The sequence below is a fragment of the Mercenaria mercenaria genome, chromosome 3 (genome assembly GCF_021730395.1).
Source record: "Mercenaria mercenaria strain notata chromosome 3, MADL_Memer_1, whole genome shotgun sequence".
Lineage (NCBI taxonomy): Eukaryota > Metazoa > Mollusca > Bivalvia > Venerida > Veneridae > Mercenaria > Mercenaria mercenaria.
Genome location: NC_069363.1, coordinates 28,097,945 through 28,117,139, shown reverse-complemented (window position 1 = coordinate 28,117,139; position 19,195 = coordinate 28,097,945). Strand labels below are relative to the sequence as shown.

At 35.7% G+C, this 19,195-nt stretch overlaps 1 protein-coding gene across 8 annotated transcripts in view; it reads left to right on the top strand.

The window, feature by feature from the left end:
- LOC123525858 (uncharacterized) overlaps positions 1-19,195 on the top strand; it is a 145,948-nt gene that overhangs the window by 121,456 nt on the left and 5,297 nt on the right. For 5 of the 8 annotated variants that reach the window (XM_053538088.1, XM_053538084.1, XM_053538089.1 and 2 more), the window contains 5 exons: positions 2,336-2,511; positions 14,623-14,854; positions 15,093-15,154; positions 16,931-17,090; positions 18,031-18,105. In XM_053538088.1, the coding sequence (XP_053394063.1) occupies positions 2,336-2,511; positions 14,623-14,854; positions 15,093-15,154; positions 16,931-17,090; positions 18,031-18,105 (705 nt within the window). Of the gene's footprint in view, positions 1-2,335; positions 2,512-14,622; positions 14,855-15,092; positions 15,155-16,001; positions 16,069-16,930; positions 17,091-18,030; positions 18,106-19,195 lie in introns of all 8 variants that reach the window. The other 3 variants (XM_053538086.1, XM_053538085.1, XM_053538090.1) reach the window with 3 other exon arrangements.

The following is a 19,195-nucleotide window of genomic DNA, read 5'->3' as shown; positions in this document are numbered from 1 at the left end:
TTTACTTAGAATTACAGGTTAAAGTTTTGGTGCACTTTACTCTACCTCTGTTATTACTGAATGGATTTGATTCAGACTTAAAATAGTTGCTCAGCATCATCACCCACATCATATGACACAAGATGCATAACTCTGGCGCAATTTTTCATGAATTATTCCCCTTTTTACTTAGAATTTCAGGTTAAAGTTTTATGCACTTTCACTCTATCTCTGTTATTACTGAATGGATCTGTTTCAAACTTTAACAGTTGTTCAGCATCATTACCCTTATCATATGACACAAGATGCATAACTCTTGGACCAATTTTTCATGAATTATTTCCCCTTTTTACTTAGAATTTTAGGTTAAAGTTTTGATGCACTTTCACTCTGTCTCTGTTATTACTGAATGGATTTGATTCAAACTTAAAATAGTTGTTCAACATCATCACCCACACCATATGACACATGGTGCATAAATCTGGCACCAATATTTAATGAATTATGCCCCTTTTTGCTTAGGATATACTTATATAGTGTTTTGATACATTTTATCTTTTAACCTCTCTTATTACTTTAAGTTGACATTTTTGACATAGACTCATGCTATTGTGCAATATCTTCATCCACAATTGGAGTCATTAAACACTCCAGTGACAGCTCTAGTTTCCTCAGATGTGCCCAGTTTCACTATCCAGCATCGAAATAGTCGAGCGCGCTGTCTCCTGTGACAGCTCTTGTTATATGCCAGTTTTGGAAAAATGGGACATATTATGTGATAACCATCCATCTGTCATAGTTCATGTCCAGAGCATAACTTATAACCAATTAAGGTATTGACTTTAAACTTGGGATATAGGTAGATGGTGATGAGATGATGTGCAGAACGCTTGAAACAACACTGTAGGTCAAAGGTCAAGTTCACAAATAGAGCTAAAAGGTCAAAACTGTCCATCATATTTTTTGTCCGGAGCATAGCTAAATAACCATGCAAGGAATTGACTTCAAACTTGGTGTGTTAGGTAAAGATGAGACAATGTGCAGAGAACATGAACGTGGTCTCAAGGTTTAAGGCAAGGTCACAAATCAAGCTCAAAGGTCAAATCTGTCTGTCATCTTTAGTGTCTGCAGCATAACTTATGAACCATTCAAAGTATTGCCTTCGAACTTGTGATGTAGGTAGATGGTAGATGTAGAGATAGACCCTAAAATGTTTAATGGTAGTAATACATTAAATAAGGTCTAGAAATTAATTTCCAAGTCCTTGAAATAACCAAAAATGATTTTACAAATGTGAAGTTTATGATAGTTTTGTTAATATCAATAACAGAAGTTTTAATTTTTAATTTAAAGTTGTGATCCACAAAGAATGACAACTCTTGCCTTGGGCTAATACTTATAATCAGAGATATCTATTAGTTTACTTCCCTTGCAATTACACAATTGAGTGGAAAATGAAAACTGTTTTATACACAATATCATACTTTTTTGCACAACAAAAACATTTAGGATTTATTCTTTTGTGTTTGATTTACCCCTCAAAACATGGTTCCTATGATTCTGTCAACTTACATATGGTAAAAAATAAACTTTTAACAAGCCAATAATAAAATGAAGTACCAGTAAGTAAATAATAGTGAAGATAATACAGTTTTGCTTGTATCAAAATGTCACAATAGAAGCACTTTTGTAATACAGAACACCTGGTAGGATTAGAAAAGGTGCAATTATATTGATCTCTATTTCCTATGCCTAGTAGATGGTGATGAGACGATGTTCAGAATGCATGAACCAGGGTGTTAGATCAAAGGTCAAGGTTACAGAAAGGTCAAATCTACCCATCATATTTTGTGTTCAGAGCGTAACTTAAAAACAACTAAGGTATTGACTTGAATCATTACAAGCCGACAACCCCACCAAAAAAATCATTTAGTTTCTTGCCCTTCAGTATCCTGTCACCACCTCATTCACACCCTGCTTCACCTCCCACCCCCCACCCCCACCCCCACACCCCTTCAGACCTCCTACAAAAAAAATCTTTAAATTTTGCTTTTTCTTTCTACTTTGGTTCCGTCCTCCTCTTATATAACTCTTTGGCCGGATATTGCCCTACTTGGCGGAGCTCTTGATTTATCTTGTTTCCTTTTTGTTATTTATGTTTGAGCCTTTGGTCAGGCCTGTATTCTATGTGATGATTTACCTATATGCACATTCATACCAAAAACCATTAATTCTTCACCACTTTTGTAAGGAAAATTGTCATTTAGTTATGAAGAAATTTTTTATGGTTTTGTTAATTCAGTGTTTTTACAGTACTATTGGATCCTAGCAACACAGTCTATAAATCTGCTTTCAGGAAATTGAGTGTTCAGTCTAGGAACCGCCCATTTAGTGCCATGGATGCATATCGCTACATCGTTGAACATCCACGTAAGAACACGAGTAGTGATGTGTTTAACACATCGTACCAGCAGCAACGTACAGAAGCTTGGAGACAGTCTGCTTTTACTTCTGCTTCTAATCCTCAAACACGTAATGTAGTTTGTAGTTCTTCTTTCTTACTCTTTTATTATAATTATCGGTATACACCAAAGTTAAATATTTTTACCCACAAATTCTTACGAATATTTTAAGTTTTCTTTGATAAACTAGATTTTGCACAGCAGTAGGAATATTTATACCCCCACAAAACGAAGTTTGGGGGAGTATGTAGGAGTGAGCTTGGCGGTCTGTCGGTCCGTTGGTTTTGCATGGTTTCCGGATGATAACTCAAGAAAGGCTTGACCAATTTAAATAATTTTTGGTACACAGGTGTAACATCAGAAAATACAGGGGTCAAGTTCGAATTTGGGGTCAGTAGGTCAAAGGTCAAGGTCACAGTGACCCTGAACAGTTGAACGGTTTCCGGATGATAACTTGAGAACGCTTGGGCCTAGGATCACAAATTTTGGTTCACAGGTGTAACATCATGAAATGCATGTCAGATACGACTTTGAGGTCTGTAGGTCAAAGGTCAAGGTCACAGTGACTCGGAACAGTTAAATGGTTTGCGGATGATATCTTTAGAACGCTTGGGCCTATGATCATAAATTTGGTACACAGGTGTAACATCATAAAATGCAGTTCAAGTTCGACTTTGAGTCTGTAAGTCAAAGGTCAAGGTCACAGAGACTCGGAACAGTTAAATGGTTTCTGGATGATAACTTGAGAACGCTTGGGCCTAGGATCATAAATTTTGGTACACCGATGTAACATCATGAAATACAGGTCAAGTTCTACTTTGAGGTCAGTAGGTCAAAGGTCAAGGTCACAGTGACTTTGAACAGTTAAACGGTTTCCAGATGATAACTTGAGAATGCTTGGGCCTAGGATCATGAAAATTGATAGGGAGGTTGGTTATGACTAGCAGATGACCCCTAATGATTTTGAGGTCAGTAGGTCACAGGTCAAGGTCACAGTGACCCGAAACATTTAAACAGTTTTCGGACAATAACTTGAGAATGCTTGGGACTAGGATCAGGAAACTTAATCTGGAGGTTGGTCATGTCAAGCAGATGACCCGTATTAATTTTAAGTTCCAAAGGTCGAAGGTCATTTAAACCTTTTACTGACAATAACTTGAGAACGCTTGGGCGGAGGATCATGAAACTTCATAGGGAGGTTGATCATGACTAGCAGATGACCTCTTTTGATTTTGTGGTCAGTAGGTCAAAGGTCAAGCAACTTCGGCTTTGACATTGGCTTAGTTCTGTGACATGGCCATATTGTGGGGGTATAATTCGTCACTCCTGTGACAACTCTAGTTTTAACCAGGTTTTCAAGAAAACTGGTTATTAGATTGGCGAATGTCATTGGGCTGGTGGGCAGCATCAACTTTTGGTTTCACTCAATAACTTGAGCTAGGATAGACCAATTCAAATGAAACTTGGTATATAGGTAGCTTGCATAGAGACAGAGTTTGGGATTATATATGGGGTCAGTGGAGTCAGTTTCAATGTCAGCATAACTTTATTAATCTTCATACTTAGAAAAATTCACAGTGGCACAGTGGTCTAGAGCATTGGGCATAAGCTTTTTGTGCTGTGAAACGGAAGGGCATTGGTTCAAACCCCACTGAGATCCAGTTTTTTTTTTTTTTGTTTTTTTTTTTTTTGTGTGATAAAAAAGGTCATTTTAATGCCATTTGGTCAAGGTCAAGGTCACAGTTACTAAAACTAGATTTTCAGTTTGACTATTCAAAGAATAGGTAGAGCTATTGGACTCACCCATACGTCGGTGTCTGCGTCCGCATCCCGATTTGGTTAAGTTTTTGTATGTAAGCTGGTATCTCAGTAACCACTTGTGGGAATGGATTGAAACTTCACACACTTATTCACTTTGATAAACTGAATTACATAGCACAGGTTTCATAACTCTATTTTGCTTTTTTACAAAATTATGCCCCTTTTTTGACAGAAATTTTTGGTTAAGGTTTTATATGTAAGCTGGTATGTCAGTACCCACTTATGGGAATGGATTGAAACTTCACACACTTGTTTACTGTGATGATCTGACATGCAGTGCACAGGTTCCATAACTCTATTTTGCATATTTACAAAATTATGCCCCTTTTTCGACTGATGGGCGTGTCCGGTCCATATCTTTGTCATCGATGGATGGATTTTCAAATTACTTGGCATGAATGTGTAACACAGTAAGACGACGTGTCGCGCGCAAGACCCAGGTCCGTAGCTCAAAGGTCAAGGGCACACTTAGAGGTTAAAGGTCATTTTTCATGATAGTGCATTGATGGGCGTGTCCGGTCCATATCTTTGTCATTCATGCATGGATTTTAAAATAACTACACATGAATGTGTGACATAGTAAGATGACTTGTCGCGCGCAAGTCCCAGCTCCGTAGGTCAGAGGTCCTAAACTCTAACATCGGCCATAACTATTCATTCAAAGTGCCATTGGGGGCATGTGTCATCCTATGGAGACAGCTCTTGTTGGTTAAGTTTTTGTATGTAAGGTTGTATCTCAGTAGCCACTAATGGGAATGGATTGAAACTTCACACACTTGTTCACTGTCATGATCTGACATGCAGTATACAGGTTCCATAACTCTACTTTGCTTTTTTTCAAAAGTATGCCCCTTTTTTTGACTTAACAGTTTTTTGGTTAAGTTTTGTATGTAAGCTGTATCTCAGTACCCACTTATGGAAATGGATTGAAACTTCACACAGTTGTCCATTGTCATGAGCTGATATGCATTGTACAGGCTCCATAACTCTGTTTTGCAATTTTACAAAATTATGCCCCTTTTTCGACTTTAATATTCATTCAGTTGACAAGACTCTCGAATAGTCAAGCGTTGCTGACCTCAGACAGCTCTTGTTTTTAGCTCATCTGTCACAAAGTGACAAGGTGAGCTTTTGTGATCGCGTGGCGTCCGTTGTCCGTGCGTGCGTAAACTTTTGCTTGTGACCACTCTAGAGGTCACATTTTTCATGGGATCTTTATGAAAGTTGGTCAGAATGTTCATCTTGATGATATCTAGGTCAAGTTCGAAACTGGGTCATGTGCGGTCAAAAACTAGGTCAGTAGGTCTAAAAATAGAAAAACCTTGTGACCTCTCTAGAGGCCATATTTTTCATGAGATCTTCATGAAAATTGGTCAGAATGTTCACCTTGATGATATCTAGGTCAAGTTCGAAACTGGGTCACGTGGGGTCAAAAAGTAGGTCAGTAGGTCTAAAAATAGAAAAACCTTGTGACCTCTCTAGAGGCCATATTTCTCAATGAATCTTCATGAAAATTGGTCTGAATGTTCATCTTGATGATATCTAGGTCAAGTTTGAAACTGGGTCACGTGGGGTCAAAAACTAGGTCAGTAGATCTAAAAATAGAAAAACCTTGTGACCTCTCTAGAGGCCATATTTTCATGAGATCTTCATGAAAATTGGTCAGAATGTTCACCTTGATGATATCTAGGTCAAGTTGGAAACTGGGTCACGTGGGGTCAAAAACTAGGTCAGTCGGTCTAAAAAAAGAAAAACCTTGTGACCTCTCTAGAGGTCATATTTTTCAATGGATCTTCATGAAAATTGGTCAGAATGTTCAGCTTGATGATATCTAGGTCAAGTTCGAAACTGGGTCACGTGGGGTCAAAAACTAGGCCAGTCGGTCTAAAAATAGAAAAACCTTGTGACCTCTCTAGAGGTCATATTTTTCAATGGATCTTCATGAAAATTGGTCAGAATGTTCACCTTGATAATATCTAGGTCAGGTTCGAAACTGGGTCACGTGCGGTCAAAAACTAGGTCAGTAGGTCTAAAAATAGAAAAACCTTGTGACCTCTCTAGAGGCCATATTTTTCATGAGATCTTCATGAAAATTGGTCAGAATGTTCACCTTGATGATATCTAGGTCAAGTTCGAAACTGGGTCACGTGGGGTCAAAAACTAGGTCAGTAGATCTAAAAATAGAAAAACCTTGTGACCTCTCTAGATGCCATATTTCTCAATGAATCTTCATGAAAATTGGTCAGAATGTTCATCTTGATGATATCTAGGTCAAGTTTGAAACTGTGTCACGTTGAGTCAAAAACTAGGTCAGTAGATCTAAAAATAGAAAAACCTTGTGACCTCTCTAGAGGCCATATTTTTTTCATGAGATCTTCATGAAAATTGGTCAGGATGTTCAGCTTGATGATATCTAGGTCAGGTTCGAAACTGGGTCACGTGGGGTCAAAAACTAGGTCAGTCGGTCTAAAAATAGAAAAACCTTGTGACCTCTCTAGAGGCCATATTTTTCAAGAGATCTTCATGAAAATTGGTCAGAATGTTCATCTTGATGATATCTAGATCAAGTTCGAAACTTGGTCACGTGCGGTCAAAAACTAGAACAGTAGGTCTAAAAATAGAAAAACTTTGTGATGTCTCTAGAGGCCATATTTCTCAATGGATCTTCATGAAAATTGTAGAGAATGTTCAGCTTGGTGATATTTAGGTCGTGTTCGTAACTGGGTCATGTGCGATCAAAAACTAGGTCAGTAGGTTGAAAAATAGAAAAACTTTGTGACCTCTCTAGAGGCCATATTTTTCATGAGATCTTCATGAAAATTGGTGAGAATGTTCATCTTGATGATATCTAGGTCAAGTTTAAAAGTGGGTCACGTGCTTTCTAAAACTAGGTCATTAGGTCAAATAATAGAAAAACCTTGTGACCTCTCTAGAGGTCATATTTTTTAATGGATCTTCATGAAAATTGGTCAGAATTTTTTATCTTGATGATATCTAGGTCACATGTGCTCAAAAAGTAGGTCACTTTGTCAAATAATAGAAATAACGATGTCATACTCAGTTCAACACTGGGTCATGTGGGGATAGGTGAGCGATTCAGGACCATCATGGTCCTCTTGTTTTAATTTGGTCATCAAAAAGGTGGTTTCCGGTTTATAATTTTAGTTTGGACTTACTTACTGTCACCAAACTTGGTGTGCAGCAAGTTTATCTGAAGACTTAGCTTTGGATGATATTTGGGGTCACTGTTACTAAAAATAGAAAAATGGCTTCCACCCAATATCTTTAGATTGGGTACACCTATTGTCAGTAAACTTGGTGTGTAAATAGGTTTTATCAAACACAAAAGTTGGGAAAGTATTTGGGGTCATTTGGGTCAGAGTCAAAGTCTCTGAAAATGAATTCCGTTCAGTACCTCTAGTTTGGTACGAGATAACTTAATTAGTCTGCTGAGTTTGAAAGTTCCTGTGTGGCACAGTGGTGTAGAGTGTTGGGACTGATGAGATATTTTGTGCTGTGAAGCAGATGGGACACGGTTCAAATCCCTCAGCATATAATTTTTTTTTTTTTATAAAAATGTCATTGTAATGCCATTGGGTCAACTTCAAGGTCATAGGTTAAAGTAAAAAAGAGATTTATTTTCACTTGGATCATCAAAAAGCAGGTTTCCATTTTATACCTTTAGTTAGGATTGACTGACTGTTGCCAAACTTGATGTATAGCAAGTTTATATTAAGAACTGGCTTTGGATTGAATTTTGCAGTCACTGTTTCTAAGAGTAGAAAAATGGTTTATTTGCATACACCATTGTCAGGTTTAGGTAGCTTTTATCAAAGAATCATAAATTACATATGGCAATGACACATCTACTTTTCTTATATCTGTACTTCTGAATGGCATGATTGGATGCAGTCAGATATGTATAATAGAATATGACCCTTTTTTAGAAACTGTTGGCGTGATGTAAAGTTTGAAAACCTGGTTTTCGTGGAATTTCCATGTTTCTTGTTTTATTCTTATATTTAAATTGTGCACTTTTTGAAAAATAATAATTTCAGTTTTCAGTTGATAACACTAGTACATATTATTAAATCATATAATAAGACAAATAGCATGATTATTTGATATAAATTATGGACTATTTTGTTTTAATTTTTCTGATTTGCCGTTTCCTCACTTGTATGTATAGATATTTCCAGATATTTATAAGTTTTAAAGTAATTTTCTTGTGTAAATGATGACAAGAAAAAATGAATGGAAATACTGGGTATGCATGTTTTGAAAAATATAGATCTTAAATCATTAGCTCTGTTGCCAGCCATCAAAGCATGAAAATCTTTATATATTTTATTTGGATTTTGTTTTATTCTTCTTTTTTTTTTTTACTTTTTTTTTGCTTCTGCAATTTTGCATGTTAGAAGTTAAATAAAACTAGTTTTATTTTGTGTGAATTTTTTGTGCAATTTATACAGGTTTTATATAGACCTTAGATTTCTTTGACTGTAATATTTGGAGATGAAGCAGCATTCTAAAGATTATGTTATACTTATAAAAATTATGACATGTAAAAAATTAATTCACAGATCAGCATAAAATTTGCTGCTCTACAAACAGGTTAGAAATTTCTCAAAAATAGCAAACAGCTCTAGTAAATATTTTTCATTATATATTGTGATGGAAAATTGTTTAATTTACAACTGAAAACATTTTAAATCTTTATTTTTTTTGTTAACAAAAGCTGTCTTCTTCAACTACAAACAACACCAGTTTTTCTTTTCTTAAGTTATTATAACAGTTCATAGTGAAATAGAAAATTGTAATAATGGATGGGATTACATTAACTGATACATTCATTGCCAGACCTACCTATTTTAGAGTTTATAGTGCAGTATCCCGAGACGAGAGATATTGGGACATGCACATCAATGGAATCAGTGTATGAAGGGAGCTCCTGGAGTCAGGATGGAGGAGAACTTATCTCCATCACTGATCTATATTGTAATATAAATCCTGACTGTGTTATTCAATCCTGTGTTGATATTTATTATTTGCTTTAATGTATAATTCTATGTTGATCTAAACATTCCGCCTTTACAACCCATTCCCCACCACCCAACAGTGTGTTTTACCTACAGTAACTTTTTAGCCCATCCGAACCATGGGTTTATGATGAGCTGTTAGTATATAGGTCGATAATCTGGTATCCATCATCCAGCCCCCATCAGCCAGCCTCAGGTGTCCCATCATCTTTAATCTAAAGTTTCTACCTAAGCATCTTCTCCTTCTGAAACTACTGGTCAAAATTAAAACATACTTGGTTTAACATTCTTTCATGAACCTCTCTCAACTTTATTCAAATGGTTGGACCACAGTTTCACCGAAACTGAAAATACATAAGACACCTTCTACTCATTACGTACTTGATGGATCTTTACCAAAGTTACATTAGCATCCTTTGATGGACCTTTCTGGATGTTCAATCTATTTTACTTTACTGCAAATATAGAAAAAACCTTAAAACAAATTCTTATGAATGGGTTGATAGATGTTCACAGAACTTGACCAGAAGCATTCTTGAATGGGTTCTATAAAATTTGTTCAATGGTTTCTCTTTACTGCAGTTAGGGGCCACCAGAGCTAGAAATAGAAAATCCTTTAAAAAAGCCTTGTTTTCTCAGATCACTTTATGGATATTTTCTGTATTTGGTCAGGATTTTTTAAGTTTGTTCAAATGGTTCTGCCTACTCCACAAGGTGATTGTCAGAGCTAAAACCAGAAAAAGACCTTTGCACAACTTTCGCTAAGTGTCACAGTAGCTAAAAGTAGAAATGATTGATGTTGTTTAAACTTGGATAGACACATATTTGTATGGACCTATATCAAGTTTGTACAAATGAAATCTGTTTAGGGGCTACAAGAGCTAAAAATAGAAAATCAAAACCTTTAAATAACAACTCCTTCTCAAGAGCTCAATGCTAGTTGGTCACTTAACTTGGACAAAAGAAGGTCAAAGGGTCAAGGTCAGATGAGCAACTCAGAGCTATCAGGGCTCTCTTTTTTATCTTTTAGTACACATGTACTGACTAGTAATGTAAAGATAAAAAATGTTTACATAGTGCATTATGTATCAGTTGGGCTTCGGAAATCAGTCTGCTTCCCTACCCACCAAATGTATACATAGTACTACTTTGTAACATGAAAGAGTAAAGAAATGAATATGTCAAGCATTAAAAATGATTTATTAGTCACTTTAAAATCATACAGTGACAAAGATCAGTCTGATTATCATTTCGTTAAAATTTCATTGTTTTCCAAAAAATACTGGTAAGGGCAGAATCGCAAACCCACTATGTTGGTTTTCTCATGGCACGGCTCATATTCACAAATTGCCATTGCATAGTGCAGTCAGTCCAGGTGACAAGTAAATAAAACATTAATACCACTCCAACACAGTAAGAGCACATATTAATTACTGACAGATTACAAGGGTGATAATTTGATGGTTAACATGTTTATTGGAGATTTGATTTGAAGGTATGCTCAACAGTTTGTTACTGGCAGGTTGTTGTGTTTTGAGAGTGCAAATTGAAGTTTTGCCATCTACTCTCTCTTGTTTTTTGTTTGACACAAAACTTTCTTTTTGGTCTACAATTTGGTCTTAAAAGTAACAAATAGGTCTAAAACTGAGAAACTGGCAATTTCTGAAGCCCTTGCGTACTGTGTACGTTTCTAAAACAATAGTTATTCAAAATGCTTGGAGTTTGTCATCGTATAGTGTTACCACCCCTAGTTTAAAACATAAATGTTTACCTTTGTCAGCTGTTGTTACCACTCACTATGCAAAACATCTGAAAGTTTTACCACTGTTATCTGCTGTTTCTACCCATTGTTCAAAAACCTGAAGTTTTGCGACTATTACCTGCTGTTACTACATTACCTCTCAAAATTCAGAACATCTGAAGAATACAGTTATTTGTTAAAAACAGCTAGTTTTCAAAAACCTGAAATTTTGCAACTATTATCTGCTGTTACCACCTAATATTCACTAGACCCAATATTCAAAACATCTGAAGAACAGACTTATTTGTTAATACCACATAGTATTCAAACCCTGAAATTTTAGAGTTGTTTATTGGCTATTACCACCCAGTATTTTACTGTTATTACAACTCTATGGTAATAGTAGACAATGGTGATACAGTTTTAGGTGTTCTGAATACAGGGTGGTAACAGCAGTTTACCAGTAACATACAGTTGAAAAGCCTTAAGTTTTACCATTTGTAATTTGCTGTTACCACTTGAAGTTTTACTGCTGTTAATCTGTTGTTACCACCTAGTATTCAAAACATGGTGTTCTCCTGTCAGAAGTAGCAGCACTTAAATATTTTTAGATGTGTGTTTTATACCTACTAGCCATTTTGAAAGTAAAACAATTTTATGCCCTGGTGTTACAGACCAGGGAGACATACAGTGTTTGAACTATTTGTCAGTGTGTCCATCTGCCTGTCTACCACACTCAACTCCTACTGTTTTCACCCAAATATGAAACTTGGTATATATAATCAGCATAAAGCATAAAGTGGATGTGCCCATATTGTCGGGACTATTCACAATGTTTATGTTCATAATATCTTGACCCAAGTTCAGTAACCAGCTTGACCCTCTAAATCTCTCTGGAGTTGCTGCCCATGAATTATTCAAAATTGCAAAAATGGACAGTGTTTGCTCTCTGATTTAAACAATTCTTATTCAAAGTTCACCAAACTTGCTCACAATATTTATGGGCATAATATGTTAGCTAGGTTTGTTAGTCATCAAGATTTAAATCAAAACTTCAGAAGAAAAAATTGTCTTCAAATATTTAAAAAAAAAAAAGCACCATGTAACACCATTCCAGTATGATTGATTTTTTTTTATGCCCCCGAAGGGAGGCATATAGTTTTTGAACCGCCTGTCCGTACCGTCTGTCGGTCTGTCCGCAATTTTCGTGTCCGGTCCATATCTTTGTCAGCGATGGATGGATTTTCAAATAACTTGGCATGAATGTGTACCACAGTAAGAGGACGTGTCGCGTGCAAGACCCAGGTCCGTAGCTCAAAGGTCAAGGTCACACTTAGACATTAAAGGATAGTGCATTGATGGGCGTGTCCGGTCCATATCTTTGTCATCGATGGATGGATTTTCAAATAACTTGGCATAAATGTGTACCACAGTAAGACGACGTGTCACGCGCAAAACCCAGGTCCATAGCTCAAAGGTCAAGGTCACACTTAGACGTTAAAGATTAGTGCATTAATGGGCATGTCCGGACCATATCTTTGTCATCGAATGATGGATTTTCAAATAACTTGGCATGAATGTGTACCACAGTAAGACGACGTGTCGCGCGCAAGACCCAGGTTCGTAGCTCAAAGGTCAAGGTCACACTTAGACAATAAAGGATAGTGCATTGATGGGCGTGTCCGGTCCATATCTTTGTCATCGATGGATGGATTTTCAAATAACTTGGCATGAATGTGTACCACAGTAGGACGACGTGTCGCACGCAAGACCCAGGTCCGTAGCTCAAAGGTCAAGGTCACACTTAGACAATAAAGGATAGTGCATTGATGGGCGTGTCCGGTCCATATCTTTGTCATCGATGGATGGATTTTCAAATAACTTGGCATGAATGTGTACCACAGTAGGACGACGTGTCGCACCCAAGACCCAGGTCCGTAGCTCAAAGGTCAAGATCACACTTAGACATTAAAGGTCATTTTTCATGATAGTGCATTGATGGACGTGTCCGGTCCATATCATTGTCATTCATGCATGGATTTTAAAATAACTACACATGAATGTGTGACACAGTAAGACGACGTGTCGTGCGCAAGACCCAGCTCCGTAGGTCAGAGGTCCTAAACTCTAACATCGGCCATAACTATTCATTTAAAGTGCCATCGGGGGCATGTGTCATCCTATGGAGACAGCTCTTGTTTTAAATATTTTCTGTAAAGACAATTTAACAGAAAAGTAAAAATCAAACACAAAAATACACTCTGTTGAAATTTTACTTTTCATGCAGATTTTTATGAATAATATTATAAACTTGCAATGTGAATGATCTGCTGCAAACACCCCAGAAAAAAATTTTTGAATAAAAGATACTTTAATATCTGCTCAGTGCCATGTATATTGTGCCAAGAACCTAAATATAATAGCTTGGATTCTACAGATTTACCAGTAAATAACAGTGACTGTCATGTCATAGCTAATCATAAACCTTTGCAAATTTAAGAGGGTACAAACGTGACAGCCGCCTTTCTTTAAGGCTAAATACATGTAGTGCTTTTGCAGAAAATTTTTAAGTCATCTGTCACCAGCTTAGAAAAAAATATTTTACAGGTATTATAAAAGTAGAAGTTCATTCTGTGATCATCAACATTAAATTCTTTGTGCTTTGTTAAATGTTGCATGATTTCAATTTGGTTTTTCTTTTTGCATTTTTGGACCAATTTCTCATTTGCTTTATCAAACAATGAAAGTGAATCATGCTGCATGAAATAAATAGAGTAAGATTTATTGAATAATTTTATTTAGAAAATTCTCATCTCTGAATGATTGTGGAATTTATTAAGAAAATTTTAGCAGATTAATGTCACCAAATTCAAACATTTTCCAAGTCGTGACTGCCATTACTACCAGTATATCAAAATCTGATGAAATCTCACCTTTTTTGGTCATTCATCCAGATACATTGTTTTGAATCCATTCTATTTAAGTTCCTGAGTTAATAATGCACATCAGCAGCTGAAAGCTAATAGCTCTTAATATACCATTACTTACAAGAAATTTTCAAAACATACATCATTGACCTGGGATTTATGTGACATGCTCATTGGAACTGTAAATGGGACATACTTATCACTGAAAGAAATTTGAGATACTTACTCTTCTGCTTATTATCAGTAGATCTATATAACTGGAACATATACTGGTAGACTATACTATGTACTAGCAATAACATGCAGATAGGCATTGTTTCATATTATTACTTAGTAGTTTCAGTATTTGTTATACAGTAGACATGTAACTAAAAGTATACTGCCTTGTACTGCAGCAAATGTATAAGCATTTTATCCACACACAAACATTATATAAATGTAATTCTTTTTATTATTCAAACGAACAGAAAGTCAGCTTAATGTTATCAGAATAAGTTATAAAGAAGTGAAGTATTACCATGTCATTGTTTAATATAAATTTAGTTAAATTACTGAGAAATGATAAATCAATGAAATTATACTGATGTATTATTATAACATTACAGTATCAATTGTATCTGGGTTAATTGAAAGAGAATCTTTATTTCTAACAGCAAGACAGGGTACACCTCCTCCACAGCGACCAACATCACCTGACCAGAAATCCCGCCCTACCTCCTCCTTTTCTGTAAAGAAGGCAAATGATTGGCTCGGCGGAGGCCGTGACCTTTACTGGGAATCTATACAGAAGAGGCCAAGGTCAGGTCATGTTCCAGGATGGAAGGAAGGCCTGCCAGACAGTATGAAGAGACCAAGATCTGCTGTGGCTGCAAGGACACTAAACAGGTGAACATTGAAGCTAGGAATATTAACTTTCTAGTTGAACTTCAATGTCAGTTAATCTTTAAAGCCTGACAACTTCCCATACAGTCAATATTATATCCTATGCCATTTAAGGACAGCTCCTGGCCATGGTGAAAGTAAAGCTAAACTGAAGCAACTTTTTAATGGTTCTGCAAATGATCAAAATATATATATATTTACATGAACATAATAATAATAATAAAATTATAAAAAATTGCAGGCAGACAAGAAGATCCCTCCCAGTCACTCCATCATCACTTGCACACGAGGCTATGATGCAAGGTAAATGTTTATGCTGAATTCACTGAGAACAAAAATATTTTTTCCTTCCATTTATTCTAGAGATAAGTAAAAGATTACCTAAAATATTACATTGTATAATTCCAAGGAAGCTGGAAAAAAATGCACACTGCATGGGATTTTTCTCTTTAGTAAATTTAAAGGGTCTTCCTTAACATGAGGCCATCATTGAAACATAAAGTTATTAGATACAATACGGTTATTGTAACAGTAGCTTAATCTGGGATGTAGTACATGTATATAGCCAGAGTGGATTTTGCCAGGCCTGGATTACCCAAGGTGAGTAATCCAGTCAGTAAAAGTATACAAGAGCACAATAGAACATCCCAGATCAAGCTACTGTCTCAATGACTTATACACGACATTTATACCTCCGTATTTTACCCCCAAAAAGACTTTATGTAATGTTACAGATTTTCAAAAATATGAACACTTCCATTTAGTATGCCTTTAAGATGTCATGATGTCATTCCTGTTTATACCCATGTTTGGATTTCATATAAGATTTATTTCTGAAAAAGCATAATATAATGTTTAGAATGAATAATAAATAACATAATCAGTAGTTTGCAGTGGAATGTTCCTGATGGAGAATCTGTAAGGCTCGCCTTTTATTTTGCTTGAAATGTTAATAGAACCAGGTCATGAATATTAATGGGCATACGCATATTAAGGGACTGGATTTCCAAATAACACAATATCAAAATTTTTTACTGCCTGTTCATATTTCAGTATTTTTTTTACAGATATATATATATGATATACTAGTAGCATATTATACACTGTGTCTTTTTTCTGTGAGTGCAGAATATAACTTTGTTATTTTCAGTGCAATACTGCATTTTTGATATATCGGAACAAGTAGAATATGAATTTGAAATTTATTAGAATATTTGGTATTTACCTGCACATTGTTTGATTGCATTTTAGTGTGGAACAGGGTATGGGAACTGTATATTATACATTGCACAGATGCATTTTAAATTTCCTTTGAAGTGTCATTTCACTGAATTTTCCCTCTGCCTTAAGCTAACCATTTTTATAACTGACTGAATACCAGTGCATTGAATATATTCACTGTTTATAAAGTTAATAATTATAATTATATTAACATACTGACATTGTTACACATGTTAAATACTTATTTGTCCAGATTTGAGGACCAGTCTATTAAATGATCAGAAATGAATTTAAACATGACCAGCAGTTTTGTCTCAACTTTTTAAAAAAATCGAAATACAAAAATCTTATTTGCTATATGGCAATATGGAAAAGATCAAAACAGGATTAGTTTAGAAAACCCTATTTCAGCCTGCAGCCAATACATACTGTGTACATGGCAAAGGAATCATGCAATAATGTATTATAGTCTATAATTATCTTTAACGAGCATGATACATAAGTTTTATAAATAGATTAAAGTTTTATTTCCTTTTTACAAAAACTACCATTTCAAACAAAAAAAACTGTTTTCTGGTTCCAAAATCCTGTTAAATGTTGTTACCTGAAAATGCCAGTATACAGTCATACCATATTAAACTGCTTGATTTCTTAGTTTGGCAGCATGAGATACATGTAATGGGTAAATGAATAAGTTGTGTAATTTAAACTGCAGTTGAAATAAGGTAACCTTCTTATCACACGAGCCTGTACATCAGCCTTAACATCAACGGTAACATCAGCCTTAACGTTGACCTTTGACTGATTCTTATTTATCACTTTCGTGTGTTTGCACTGTGTAATGATCTCCCTTTACAGGAAGTCGTGTTGGCTCACCACGCTGGTCACATGACCCAACACAGCTACCAGACATGATGGATCTGAGTGAATACCACCCTTTGTACCATCAACTGGGGCTCCCCCGGCGACTTGGTTCTTACGGAACGCACGAGCAACCGGCACAAGATATGGTGTATAGGTAGAGCTAGCCTCATCTACAATAAAGGCAGAGCTTTTCTCAACTGTGATAGTCATGTTTATTTTATTGTCATTTCAGACAATAACAAGCTGGTATCTCTATAGTAACAGTCATGATAAAATGTCATTCAGAAACGCATGAAATTAACATGAAATATATCTGTCAAATAGTAGGAAAAAATGCATTTAAGCTAAAGTGAGCAGTTCATGACTTTCAAGATCATTTGCAAAACTAACCAGTGTAACCAGATATTCTACAAATAATTAATGTATGTGCCGCAGCATTTTTAAAATGTTCATGCACAGAATATAGTCAAACTAAAAAAATCTCTGTTATAATATATCAAACATTGGAATTGACTGACATATACTTTTATATGACCAATGCAATGTTAATTATACTTTTATGTAATTTTGACTTCAGTTTATAAAACTGACACAAAATAATGTTTATGTAAAATAGTTTTACCCAGAACTGTATGTGGGAACATCTAGCTGCATTTGGCCAGGAATAATTCAGAGATATTTTTTCTTGTGATTGCCTGATTTGATCATGTATGTTTAACAGTATTATAACAGATAAACTATGTTTGTGTAATGGTGTATGTCTGTGTGTAGGAATTATTTTTGTCTATATGTGTAGAAATGGTAAAAACCTTAAAAGATTTAAGTAGAGACTGAATGCTTTTTTGATGTTCATGAAAGAAAATTAAACATTTTCATCAGATAAAGCAAGTGACTGGCGGTGTTAATCATTGCACATAAAACTTTAAGTCAGGAGATTGAAGAATGCTGCTTTGCTTGGAATAAACAGGCTCAGAAGTTCTCATGAAATTATTTGAACATATTGATGTTGTCAGAATTTTCATACTGTTAGTTGTCTTAAAGCTACTGAAGGGTGAAAATGTGCATTGATGAAGTGTGTTCATTTATACTTTAAGGGATGATCAACTAGCAAATGATAGAACACAGAAATGGGCCAATCTTTTCAATCTTAGAATGGAACGAAAGTTTCGGTATTCTTTATTATCTAGAGTGCTCATTTGAAATATACCGTATAACCCCGTTTAAACGCCCCCGGGGGCTATGCATTTTACGAAAAATTTGATCCGAACAATGTCAGTAACTCGTATAAACGCCCCCCTATTCATCCCAATTCATGCACTGACATAACCCGATACGTAATCGTACTGGGAATCTGTGTAAAGTCGCGCGCTGAGTGACATCATCCAAGTTAAATTCGATCAATACTGTAGCGTTTATAGCCTGGCATATATTCAGTAATTTAATACACACAGTAGATTCATTTGTGCCATGCCTGTTGACGTGTTTAAAAGTTTGTGATAATAAAGTGTGTTTTTTTTTTTTGAAATTCATTTGTATTGTTATGGAATTGTTATTATCTGGATATTATTGTGTTAGATCTAGGACCAATTTTTGAAGGTAAGATTTTTTTATTTTCCCCAAAAAAACGTGGGGGGGGGGGGGGGGGGGGGGGTGTTAATACGGAGTTATACGGTAACAAAGTTTTGTGCTCACCCATAGATAAACCGATTTTGTTTTGAAAATAAAAAAGAAACTTATTGCATTCAAGCTGTTATGTCTCCCACCACATAGTGGTTTGGGATTGATTTACTCCTTCTGTGTCTGTGTCTGTCACAAAGCTTGCCTGCACATTTCTCATCCGATCTTCAGCAAACTTGAACAAAATGTGTTTGCCAATAAGTCCTCGGCCAAGTTCAATAACTAGCCAAATCGGCCCAGGCACTTCGGAATTATGGCCCTTGAACATAAACTAACACTAACGACCGGTTACTCCAACATGTGAATACCAGTAGGCCACAAACAGTATACAAAGACAGACTTACTATTCAGATGACTAGGCAGTTGTGGGAGACATGCGCTTTTCTCAAAAGCACCTCTAATTTAAATCAAATTTTATATGCAGCCTGAACCTACCTCTGTTATGGCTAATGGCTTTTTAATAAACTAACATTATGTTGTATAGAATTTGCAGATGGATTTTATGTGCGTAACAAATATAAAGACAATTTGTAAATTTCATGTTTAAGAAAATGTTCAGTGTTGAATCTTATCAATTTAATG